The sequence below is a fragment of the Poecilia reticulata genome, chromosome 2 (assembly GCF_904066995.2).
Source record: "Poecilia reticulata chromosome 2, P_reticulata-male-v2, whole genome shotgun sequence".
Classification (NCBI taxonomy): Eukaryota; Metazoa; Chordata; class Actinopteri; order Cyprinodontiformes; family Poeciliidae; genus Poecilia; species Poecilia reticulata.
The window spans coordinates 25869866-25882769 of NC_088831.1; the positions used below are offsets into that span (position 1 = coordinate 25869866).

The 12904-nt window shown below is 40.9% G+C and overlaps 2 protein-coding genes across 4 annotated transcripts in view; one reads left to right on the forward strand and one right to left on the reverse strand.

Annotated features, from left to right (window-relative positions):
• The window catches only part of spryd7b (SPRY domain containing 7b), a 41835-nt gene extending 28942 nt beyond the window's left edge, over nt 1-12893 (forward strand). Inside the window, exons 1-7 of one of the 3 annotated variants that reach the window (XM_008434206.3) lie at nt 4657-4792; nt 5144-5234; nt 5321-5441; nt 7706-7822; nt 8082-8248; nt 9511-9613; nt 11802-12893. In XM_008434206.3, the coding sequence (XP_008432428.1) occupies nt 5336-5441; nt 7706-7822; nt 8082-8248; nt 9511-9613; nt 11802-11899 (591 nt within the window). In that variant the 5' untranslated portion in view covers nt 4657-4792; nt 5144-5234; nt 5321-5335 and the 3' untranslated portion in view covers nt 11900-12893. Of the gene's footprint in view, nt 1-4656; nt 4793-5143; nt 5235-5320; nt 5442-7705; nt 7823-8081; nt 8249-9510; nt 9614-11801 lie in introns of those variants that run through there. The other 2 variants (XM_081601712.1, XM_081601716.1) reach the window with 2 other exon arrangements.
• On the reverse strand, nt 4-3890 carry trim13 (tripartite motif containing 13). Its single transcript, XM_017310953.2, has 2 exons — nt 3872-3890; nt 4-3779 (listed from the first exon to the last, which is right to left on the reverse strand). The coding sequence occupies exon 2, from the start codon at nt 3771-3773 to the stop codon at nt 2586-2588; it is 1188 nt and encodes a 395-aa protein (XP_017166442.2). The 5' UTR covers nt 3774-3779; nt 3872-3890; the 3' UTR covers nt 4-2585.
• Nucleotides 12894-12904: the final 11 nt, after the last annotated feature.

The window sequence follows — 12904 nt, forward strand, 5'->3', positions numbered from 1 at the left end:
TCGTTTGTGTTTTTTTTTTTTTTTTTTCCTAATAACGGCATGCTTTAATTTTATGTTAACTTTTTTTTTGTTCGCTACAGTAACACTAAACACGTTACAAGTGCTGACTCTTAATATTTTTCCACTGTTGTCCCAGAATTACAGCCGCTAAGCAGAGGTGCTCACCGGGGCCTGTATGGCCTCTGCTGCGCTGCTCAGATGGTCGTCTGATCAGTTTATACAAACAGAAGTATCTGATTTAAACATTGAATTCGTTAGGGTTTTCTTCCCGAGTTTTTAAGAATAAAAACTGGATTTTTATCATGACACTCGTGTATTTTTGAGTGATCTTGCACTTTTAAGTATTTGCGGCCGCTATAAATCCCCCAACGTAGAGGACAGTCTACGGTTACGTGAAATCCTGCGGTTTCGTAACTCGTCATCCCCCCTTCCCCGCTACCAGACTCCATTTTAAGCGCAGTTGGACGCGAAAGCGTTTCATGCATTAGCTATGCGCTCAGAATATTACTGGCAATAATCTCAAATTTGATTCACCAATACTTTTTTTTTTTTTTTGCCTTGTGGGTTGTGAAAATTACGCCCTTTCCCCTTTTTTTTCTAAAATATATACACTTGTATGAAATGGAAGATATTAAAAGCTATATAACACCTGCTTCACAAATATTAAAACTTTGATATCTAAATTAAAAAGTGACCTTTTTCTGCTGGTTTATTAAATAATTACATTTTCATTAACAAGCAAGATTTTCGTAACTTAGTCTTGAGTGCGGGGCCGATATTTTGTCCGCTTTATAGCGTTTATATTCACTCCGGCCTTTTCGGGCCTCTTCATATATATATATTTATATTAAAAATAAAATAATAGCCTATTAAACTTCATAATCATTTAAGTAAATGTTACTTTTTTACAAATAAAAAATCCGGAATTCATTTTAATGCAGGAATATTTGCGGTTTTATGTAAAAAGCCCGTTTCACCTTGAAGTCACCGTGCTGAAAATATGGCCTATATTTTAATGTTTTACTTTGAAGCGAATTGCCTGTATTTTTACATTTCTCCAGACACTCTTAAATACCGACTGATCATTATAACGTGACAAAACTAAACATGTCCACATAAAAATATTCAAATTCTTAATTTTCGAGCTGTAACGTAGCAATTTTCCTTTACACTGATTTTATTATTAAAAATCGCCTGTTTTAAGTTTGTGAAACCTTTTAAAATATTCTTCGGTGTGATTAAAATAACAGTTTTCCCCGTCATTACACTTCCCCTTAGCGTTCACGTGAATAAATACATTGCGCCATTTTGTTCTAAATTTTGGTTTTACTTTTCTGGTGTGTAATCTGCACGCAAAGAAGTGCACTATTCATCCTGACAATATATTTTTTTTTAACAGACCTTGGTACTCAGGTTTCATAACTGGGAAAGAGGCTTATTCCTAACCTCTATATTGCGCATATTTATTTATTAACTGGAGGGCTTTGCGCTTTGTCTTTTTGTTATGCCATGAATATAGCTTCACCTTTTAGTTTTTATATAGGAAAAAAAACATGAATTATATAAAAAAGGTGGCATGGGATTTTAAATATTAATGCCCCATCCTATATTTGCCTGGCAACAGTAAGCTATATATGTTATGGGCTTATGTACAGACCTGTGTGACGTATATGCGGTCTTTGCTGACATCACTGCTTCACTTCATGGTCTGTCACCCCCCCTCCCCCCCTTCCACATAAGGGATCCCCGCATATACCAGAGTAAAAAAATAAATAAATTTAAGTGATTCTAATAATTCCCGCCTTAATTGTGTGATCTGACCTCTTTTTCAATACACACTGCTGGTGGGGAAAACAATCTCCAATCCGAAATGTGCAGAATTTTCCTTGCGTTGTCACTGCTCACATAAATAAATTTTTTTTAAATCAAGATTTTTAGGGAGTAAATTATGTTTTGCGCCATTTATTTTAACAAGGGAGCACCTTCTAGATTTCGCACTGCCAGCCGTGAAACGAAAGAGCCGCAGAAGATCAGATCTGATTTTTACAAGAAAAAAAACAAGTGGGCTTATCAGCATTTATTAAGTGCTGAGGTTGAGCATCTGACTGCTGCTACACGTTGAGCAATTTTTCTGAAAACATGACCGAGCAGTGTCTTCGTACCTTCCTCTGCAGCCCGCTGAATATTTCACACGGGCCCTGTTACGTAACGATTGTAACCTTGAAGAGGTTGCAGCATCACTGTGGCGCGCGGAGCGCTGAGTTTCTCCCATCATCACAGCGGCAGCCTGATCTCACCCTGTCGCTCTGAAGGAAAACAACCATAGCAGTGACTCGGGGATTTTTCAAATTTATTTTCCAAAATTCAAGTAAAAAAAAATAATAAAATAAAATATCGTTAGTGTACAAAATTAAATGAATAAAAAAGAAAACATAATTAGGTTTAGACTGCCTCTGAGGATTTAGAAGAGGATTGTTTGATTTTCAGGCTTCATTAAGGACCAAAGGTTAAAAAAAAAAAAAGTAATACAACATAATGTAAACAAGTATAGGTGTTTCCATTCATTCGCTGCTCTTCTGCACGAACTAGGATAAGTAGTGAGTGAAAGTAGTGGACAAATCTGAAATGAACCTCATCATATGCTCCTGACCTGCTTCGATCAGACCTGCGCACATGTCATTGATTTCCTGCAGGTACAGAGTAGCGGAAGGGACACATTCAGTGATCAGCGCTTGGATTCTTGAGGTCACGTCGATTGCAGTGTACGGCGGTGACACGAAAAAGATGGGTAGTGTTGACAGCAAGAGGGACACAACGATCCACTTGGACCACGACGGCATCCGTGAGCCACCTGTTTGGTATGCGCCATTCTCGTGTGGGACTGAGATCTTGTCTATTTCTCGGAGCCGGAGGGAATCCCACTTTTTCACATCGAAATTACGCACAAGGGGCCCCACGTCCATGTCTTTCCGAGAGGGCAAGGCGGTCTCCTTCAGGACCTTGATCTTCCCACGGAACTCCTGCATGTGCTGCAGGAAGCACAGCGGGTCGGAGACGCCTCGGACGGACTCCGCCAGTCCGAGCGCGCGACTCTGCTCCTCCAGCGCGGCGCTCAGCTTGGAGATCTCCGGGTCGTACGCCTGCATCACCACCAGCTTTAGCGTCTCGAAGTCGGAGAGGATCTCGCTCTTTTTGCACTCGAGGGATCCGATGAGCTTGTCGAAGTAGTCGGCCACCTTCTCCGCGTCCCTGCCCACCGACTGGAGCGCCTTTTTCTTGCTGGCTTGCAGCGTCTCCAGGCAGGACAGGGTGTCCGCGCTCTGCCAGCTCTCCGCCTCCTGGAGCAGGTCTCCGAACGCCCCCTTCTCTCGCTCGTACGCGTCCTCCAGGGAGCTGAAGCCGTGGCCCCTGTGCTCGTCGGTGGTCGCGCAGATTCCGCAAATGAGCCGCAGGTCGGTGGCGCAGAATATGTTGAGCGGCTGCCCGCAGTGTTGCTTGCAAGCGGACATTTTAGGCATCACTTTAATTTTGCTGAACTTGTCGACGATGGCGCGCAAAGAGTAGTTGATCTGCAGGCTGCTCGCGCCGTTATGGGGGGTCTCCTTGCGGCACGTGGGGCATTTCAAAGGCGTCCTGAAAGCCGGACCCCGGTTGCCCTCCAGCAGCCCCTCCAAGCACTTCTTGCAGAAGCTGTGCGAGCACAGCAGCACCCGCGGGTCCTCGAAGAGACCGCAGCAGACTGGGCACGTAAGCTCCTCTTCCAGCTGCTCCATCGTGCCCTGCGAACACATCATCACCCAGGCGTCAAAACAGACACGCAGGGGAAAACCAATAAAATCACTCAATAATACAGACTTATCACAATACGCACCCACACTCAGAGGGGATGCCGCTATATATATATATATATATATATATATATATATATATATATATATATATATACAAACGAGAACAAGGTCGTAAAAGGATACAGATTTTTTTTTTTTTTCTCTCTCGCTTGGGTCAAGTCACGTTCCAGCTGTTTCTGATGCATTCCCGTCTTGAAAGTGAAACCGTCTTGGATCGGTGTGCCCGCGTAAAAAAAAATCTGCCCCCGCTGCAGCTCCATTTGCGCATCTAAGGCTGTGCCACATCCTGAGGCTTTTTTTTTTTTTTCGGCATAACCAGCGCACAGACTGGTCAAAAATAACCCACAAATAACTTGGATATCAACTCCAGCAACAAACTGTTCTTCGCTTGTCTTGCATTCCTTGTCAGCGGGACCGCGGTTAGCTGACAGCTGCGCTCTAAATCACAGCGATTCCCCCTCACCAATCCAATGCGACAGATTATCGACAGAAGTGGGGCTGCTCGCGCTGCTTGCTGCTGTTGGCAAGGTACCGAAAGGAGGGCTGTGACAGATTTTTGCAAGCGCATAGTAACATGCAACTACTGGACCAAAAGAATCACTCACCAGCTGCTGAGGCGCTCTTTGCTACGCAATCATGGCGCTTGTTGCTGTGCAGACTTCGCCCTTTTCCGGGTGTTGGAGTTAACCGCTTCAGCGCCAAGCAGAAGCACATAATCGGACGATTCGTCCTCATTTGTGCACACGTAAATCCGATTTTGTGCCGAATTGAGAGTATGTGTAGCCTGAATGTATTTTGGGTTATTTAATGGCTTCGACTGGGAATTTTTTCATGAGTGTACGTTTTTGTCGCTACGGAGGAATTGGCAGACGACCCCCAAGCCGTCGGTTGGGGGAGGGGCTGTTGCTATGCAAAACATTACAGCGTGAAAAACTGTCAAAGTAGGTTTTTAGCATCTTTAACTCTGAACTAATCTAGTAGTTCGTGTTGGCACGAATTGATTCAGGCAGCTGTTAACTTTTGGCAGTGTAAAAGTGTAGCTGTAGCTGCATATTAGCTGACCCAGAGTTGTGCTACTCTCAGTGCTTCCAGACTGTTTCAGCAGCAGTCCAAATGAGACCTGGGTCCATGCTCTGCTCTGATAAACTCCCATATTACCGATTGAACGCTTACATTAAACCCTAATCCACTTTCTGTTTACTCGGGGTTATGTAACATCGATACCCAATAGTTACTGAGTCACGTGGAGCAATGTTGACCTTGATTTTCTTCCCTTGTTTCCATGCCATCAGGAGCAACTGCCTGTCTTTGCTGCTGTGATTGGATACAGTACAGGGAGCAGCCAGTGTTGTAGCTCCGCCCTTCTGCCGCTAGGTGTCACTGGTGCGTCCAGGGGGTAGCACTTTTAATTTTCTGACGCAGCAGCGCTCTTTGGTTTGACAGCCTCTCTTTTCCGGATGTTTGGTTAGGATCGGGAGGAAAGAATGGCCGCTATGTTTACGTGTTGTTTCGGCTGCTGCGGAGAGGGCGGCTCGGGGCATATACCCCTCAAGGAGATGCCCACTGTTCAGTTAGACACTCATCACATGGGTGAGTAGGTTTATATGAAAAACTGTTAACCATGTTTACACCAATCATCTACTGGAAAAAATATATACAATTGAAGCTAGTTAGCTTTTAGCTTCTTGAACAATTGTAGACACTGTTTCGTTGTGTTTTACTACTTGTATTTGTTTTGTAACTTGAATTGCGTGCTTTTAATTGTCTGACCTGAATACTGTATGCTAAATATTGATAAACGGTAATTCTTTGTTTGAGGTTGATTACTGGACATTTTTCCTTTGCAGTTAAGTAAAAGTAACTGACTTGAACACGCATACAAGAATACTCTTTAAAAAATATATACTCTTCTACAATTAATGTCATTTATCAGAAAAGGCATATTTATTTTAAATATACAATTTACAAAAAAAACATGCCTATCAAAAACAGAATTAATAGGAGAGATGCATAATCCTCTGATGATTTTGTAATTTTGCACAACTACAAAGTAATATAGTCTCTCATTTTTAGTAATTTTGTTGCTTTTGAGGACAGAAAGCATCACAAAAAAATTGTGAACAAAAAGTACTGGAAAAACTTCCATCAATCTATTGTCTTCCATTTATCTGACTTCAAGTATCGGGGGTAATAGGTCCAGCAGGGATACCCAGACTTCCCTGTGCCCTGTGGTAATCTCCAGCTCATTCTAAGCAATCCAAACACTCCACATAATTTGCTTCCCAGTAGGAAATGCACCAAAGAGGCATTGAGACAAGATGCCCAGGCCAACTGATCAGACTTCTTCCGACTGGAGAAGTGGTGAATCTGCCTTGAGGTCCCCTCAGATGACAGAACTCCATACTCCAACTATGTGGCTGAACATAGGCACCCTACAGAGGAAGCTTAGAAAAAGAAGACTCCCATCTGTCGTCAGCTTGACTTTGGGCTAAGGATGTAAACATAGCTCTGGAGACCAAATAACAATCTTGGCAGTATTCAAAGTACCCACAGTCTACCAGCCCTCATCACACACACACACAAAAGGCCTCAAGGGACATTGGTGTTGGTCTTCTGTGGCTACACAGATCACACATGGACCGAACAACCAAACGGCGCATGTGGAGCGCAGCTTCCTCTTTGGTGTCCATCTTCTTGGAGACTGCTGTGCCCAGGTCAAAGTTGACATTTGTTGAACTTTGCACAGTGACGGATACTTGTGCAGTCAATAGATAAAGGATGTCTATCAACCTGTTCAGTTCAAACTAAATGACAACCAGTCAGTGTTAAATCAGGGCTCCTTCTCAGTCCTACACTGCCTTCTGAATCATAGGGACTCATCATTTTCTATAGGTAGCTAATTATTTACCAGTTAAATTAAAAAGAAAACTTTGCCTCTTTTGGTTTGTAGTCTTGAACAGAGTCATCAGTGTTGCTTTCAGTATATCTCCTCATGTGTTCCATGCAAACACCAAAGTAAAACTCAGCATGGAAGCTCCTTTAGCAGGGAAACTGTCCCTAAGCATAATGGTTCCACCTCTGTGCTTGACTGTCGGGATCATGTTGTTTATGACATGCTTAGCATGTCTCTGTTAGGTTTTCAAATTGATGTTGAGGACTTTTTGGTCTCACTAGATCAACGCACTTTCTCCCTACATGTTTCATTTCTATGAAACATGTAGATTTTCCTGGGCAAAGTGAAAACAGTTGCTGTATAATGACTTCCTGTTGCAGGAGCCTCCAAGATTTAATTTCAGTGAAACATAATGTGCTGCCAGGGCTATTCATCTCTTTGTAATTAAGCAAACTTAAAAAAAAACAAAAAAAAATCAGCAGGGCACGCACAGGCTAATATGTTTATTAGTTTCAGTAATCTGGGCTCAAGGCCGGCCACGAATACTAATTCAAAGAGGTGCCAAGATCTCTGACCATCAGGATATGTATGAAGAAGAAAATATTATGAAGGACAAAATCTATTATGGACAAATGTGAACTGTGAAAAACTGACTGCTGCAATGTTTAAAAAAGGTCATAAATCAAATGCTTCATTTAAACCCTTGGAGGCTAAATTACACAGTATGTAAGTGGAGAAATATTAATGTGTATAATGTACAGCAAATGGAAATTATGTGACGGGGTTACAGAGAGGACGAAGATGTCCATTAATACCTCTCTTGAGTCTGACAAGGTTTACAGAGTTGATGACACCAGAGCAGAGAAGTGTTGGTTGGAGGATTTATTGGGGCCTGCCATAGCAATGCACAGGAGAGCAGTGCATTGCCTTGCAATTCATCGTTAATATTTTTGCGTTGCAGGCACAGACGTCGTCATCGTAAAGAGCGGCCGGAGAATATGTGGGACTGGAGGTTGCCTTGCCAATGCTCCTCTGCACCAGAACAAAAGCTACTTTGAATTTAAGATCCAGTCCAGCGGTAAGTCCTGGATTTTAGGTTTTTACTGGATTCCTACCCTGTTCTTCCACCTTCTTTTCCTGATTTAAAATGAGCTTTTGGGGCCTTTTGTAGTTTTTCTTGCCTATGCTGTATAAAGCTTCATGTTCATTTCATAATATTTTAAATGCAGCACTGTACTGACTTAAAATATACTTAATTTTAGCTGTATTATTCCGTGTTTATTATTTTAAGTACATTTTATCAACCTAAATTAAAAAAATGTTTTATTTTTTTTTAGGTGTGTGGGGAATTGGAGTGGCCACTCAGAAAGTCAATCTTAACCAAGTGCCTTTGGGCAGAGACACAAACAGCCTAGTCCTGCGGCATGATGGCTCGGTGTACCACAACAACGAAGAGAAGAATCGTTTGCCTGCAAACAGCCTTCCTCAGGAGGGCGACATCGTGGTAAGAGCAGCAACACACCTCCTTTACTGTGTGTGTTTGCGTTTGAAGATTTCTGGGTTGTGAATTAACCAGTGTAGCATTAAGAAATATGCAAAAAAAACAAACTTCAACCTACTTGTGCATAGAAGGATGGAAATATTTTGATATTTACTTAATGATCAAAATTAATAGAAACAAATAGCCTGAAATATACCTCTGTGTGATGAATCTATAGACTATTTAGGCTCCATGTTTTGAACTGAGTTCCTGAAAAAAAACTTTTCAAACATATTTGAATTTGCTGAAGTGGATCTGTTTTATCGCTGTCTTTAAAAGGTGAGAGAAAATGTTCAGATAGATGAACTAAGCACTGCATTTGAGCTAATGTCTGTGAACAAGACTGTATTTTAACATGATGTACATACAAATGCAGCTCAAACTCAAATGTTACATAGATTAACTACAAATATAGTGAAATATTTCAAACGTTTATTTCTTGTAATTTGTTTTTATATCATGTTTTATCTGTTCCTCCCCTTAAAAATTTTGTTGATCAGAAGATTTGAACGTTGTAGAAAAGTTTCAGCATATTCATAGAAAGTTGAGTGAAAGGAGAAAGTGTGTTCTGAAAGGCTGCAACAGTGGCAGGGATAACCGCAGCCTTAAGAGGATTGTCGAGCAAATCGGCTCAAGGATTTGGGGGCATCAAGAGGCGCTATTCACAGATGAGTCCTGCACATGGGCTGCAAGTGTTACATTCTTCGTGTCAGGAATCACAACTTTTCCCGTAGCAGTGTATACATTTATAATTAAATGCTATAAACATCGCACAGTGCATTACGAAAATATTTAGACCCAGTGGACCTTTTCACATTTAGTTACGCTGCACTTAAGGTGTTTTACTGGGATTAGAGGGAATGGACCAGCACTAACTTGCGCACAATGGGGAAGTGCAGGGAAGACGATACATACCGGTAGTTCATTTGATGTTTAGAGATAAAAAAAAAAAATTCGGAAGGAGTTGGATGCTCTTTATTTTATTTAGAGGCATCAGAGTGAAAGGAGTGAATATAAAGGCACATCACACTTTTTAGATTTTTGTTTAAAACCCTTTTCCCGTCTGCTTAACAGAAATGTGCTGCTGTGCAGCGATCCGTCACATCCACAGTATGAAATGTGGACAAATTCAACGGATATGAATCATTTAGCAATGCATTATTTTAAATGCCTGGATCTGTCCTTTTAATAAATGAAGATAATTTACATGCATTTTTGTTTCTCAGGGCATCACGTATGACCACGTGGAGATGAACCTGTATCTTAATGGAAAGAACATGCATTGTCCTGCCTCAGGGATCCGGGGCACTGTTTACCCCGTTGTGTATGGTAAGTTGAAGTGCCAAGTCTGTTGTTGAGGGAGACAAACATAAGTATTTCATTGAAGTTCCTCTGCCAGGGAGATGACTTGGTTTCTACAAATGTTTATGAATATTTTTTGCACAATTGGAAGATTTAGGCCCAACCGAAAAGGAGGAAGTGTAGGATTTTGAATTGTGTTGTTTTTGTTCTAAGCCAGTGAATATGATGTTGTCTTTAAATTGCAGTTACACTGGAATTCCACAAGAGGGCTGTATATGCACAGTTTTTTTTATTTCTTCACTCAACCTCGCTGTTTCAATAAAATCATTTTTATTTAACTATTAAGCAAAATCATGGTTTCTTGGGAAAGCTAATTGACTGTGAAGCTGAAACAGGAAGCTTGGTTAACTGCTTTGTTTTCACCGCAAATTGAAAATAGTGCTCCAAGACACAAGCTCATCGAGGATCCATTGAAATCATATTTTCAAAACTTGTTTGATATTACAGAGTAATGTCACATGATATTACTCTGGGGGCTGCAGAGTAATATCATGTGATTGTGATTATGCTCACATAATCACATTATTGTATTTTGGATGCTTTTGTGATCTTAACCAGTACCCATTAGACGATTCGCTGTAATTAGTTTCCTATTTGTAAAGCTGTGCTTCAGGCACAGTAGCTCTCAAACAGTAAACAAGTTGATTTTTAAGAAGTTGGCTCAACTGTTATCTTCGGACGTCCCTCCTGCATCCATCACAGCTCAGACTGATTACTGGTTATCTCTCTGTCTAAACTTTGGCATGATTTTGAGCTGGAGGAAAAACGTGACGTCTCCTCAGCACTCTGAAAGGTTATTTGCACAAAATGTCAGTCGCTACGCCAAGAGATTTGCAAAGCTGCAGAGCAGTGTAGAAAAGTGTTTAGTCCAGCAGATGCTTTTTTTGTTGTTGTTGTTGTTGGAAGGGAAAGCAGATTTTATGTCGAACAATAATAACTCACATGTGTTATGTAGTTTAGTGTAATAAAGCATTGTAAGTGGATCAAATGTTAAAGTATTTTTCTAGTCATATTGGCCACTCAAAGCACTTCCCATGTGAGCCACATTCCACCAGTTGAAACACCAGTATGCAGATAACCAGTTGGGGTTAGGTGCTCCCAGGTATGTGGCAGAGGAGGAAGCTAGAATCCAACACAACTTTGTGGTTGGAAGGCGACAGCTCTACCTACCCCCCCCCCCCTTTTTAATTTTTTCAAAATTGCATCATAAAAATAAAATTATGCCTTACAAAACATGTATACGCCTTTTCTATATTGTGTCACATTACGACTTCAAGCTGTCTTGTTTTATTGTTTTTTTAGGCAGGTCAGAGATTAAGTTGTGCAGGGATACAATATCTCAAGCCTTGAACGACAAAAACCTGCTGGAGGCTGCAAAGACTAGAGCAGAGGTTCACTTTCCAGCAGAATAAGCCTCAACAGACAGCCAGAGCTGCATTGGGAGGGTTTTAGATCAAAGCATATTCCTGTAGTAAAATGGACCAGTCAAAGTCCAGACCTAAAACCAAATGGAATGTGTAACTTGAAAACAAATTGTCATAGTTCTTGTTCCATCTCATCTGCTTGATACATTGCAAAGAGGAGTGGTCAAAAAGTTGAATCTCTGGATGTGCAAGGCCTGTAGAGACGCACCTAGATGACATGTAGCTGTAAATACAATGAAAAATGGTTCTCCTAAGTGTTTCCTCGGTGAGGATGAATACATGTGCATATTTTTGTTTTTCAAAAATATGAAGTAAAAGCCACACGTCTTTTCCTTCCCACCTTACAAGTATCCACTACGTTGTGTTGATTTGATGCGTGAAATCCAGGTAAAATGAATTTATTTTTGAGGTTTTAAAGTGACAAGATGTTTATATTATGGGCCATATTCTCCGTTTGTCTTCCGTTTGGGGCATTAAAACTTTTCAAACAGTACAAAATGCGATGATCTGCTCTCAGGATCATATCATCATATCCTCCCTGTCGTCATTAAAGCAACTGAATGTTTAGAATACAAATATTCCATGTCTTTTACTTATAAAATGTCTTGTATTCTTTGGTTTGAATGTAATGATTCAAAGTTTTTAAGGAACAAGCAAAATGTCAGAGAATTTTCTCTCAAAAGGTGAACGTGTCCAGTGCCTGACCCTTTGTTTTCCTCGTGTGGTTTCAGTGGATGACAGCGCCATCTTAGACTGCCAGTTTAGCGACTTCTATCACACTCCTCCGCAAGGATTTGAGAAGATCCTCTTTGAACAACAGATCTTCTAAACGAGCGCCTTGGCCTCTCTATGTGTTGCTGCCCTCCTCTAAATCCTACAGCACCATCTGTGACACTACAGTTTGACTTTGATTGGCTATTATTTTGTGTAACTTGACTGCATCTCATGTTGTTTGTGTTGATTACCTTGTCTTTTCCTGCTGCTTCGGATTGTTCTTGTGTATTAAATAAGTGGGGATGTCTGATATTACTCTGCTGTTGTGGGCTGCTGCAGTCAGTGCAGGTCGGAATGAAAGTAATCGCCTTGTTTCACTGGTAATCAAGCTACGTAAACAGAACAACAGCTTTCACTTGCTGCTTACTTCCACCATGTGTAGTTAACCGAACAAATGTTGCAACAGCGAGATGTTCCTGGTTTCAGGATCAGAAGCCATGTTCTAAATTGCTTTGTTATCTTTTTCTGTTTATAACCTTCCGAAGGATCGACTGACGTCTCAAAATGCGTCACATATTTATTTGTATTTATTTTGCTTTCATATCAAAGTGGCATGTCTTTTTTTTCCTTTTTGCTCTGTCACAAAACGTGTAGTTTTAGCTGCGATTGTTTTAAGAGTTGTTTTAAGAGTAGGGACATCTTCATGCCACATTGTTGTTTGAATGTTTGTTTAGAGAGCAACGTTTTAAAAAGACTGACACTAGCAAAGCAGTTCACATTCCAGGTGACGTCCAGCGCTTGGTTGTCTGTTGGTGCTGGAAATCGATTTACATAGACAAGTATATAGTTGGATTACTTTACAAATCACTTTTCTTGATAATCCTTTTCTTTCTCTGTCTGTTTATTCAAAGAGATTATTACAAGAGCTGGTGCTGGTTGTCTCCGATTAGAGATGCATCTACAAATATATCAAGTAGTTCTGTGCTGGCAACGCATACCAGCTGCTGATGTGACAGTAAAATATTTCAAATGCTTGTCTCTGTTTGCACTAATAACGCTGTACAAATCAAAATATTGTTGATTCATTGAACTTGTGTTTTTGGAGGCGACATCTTGCGTC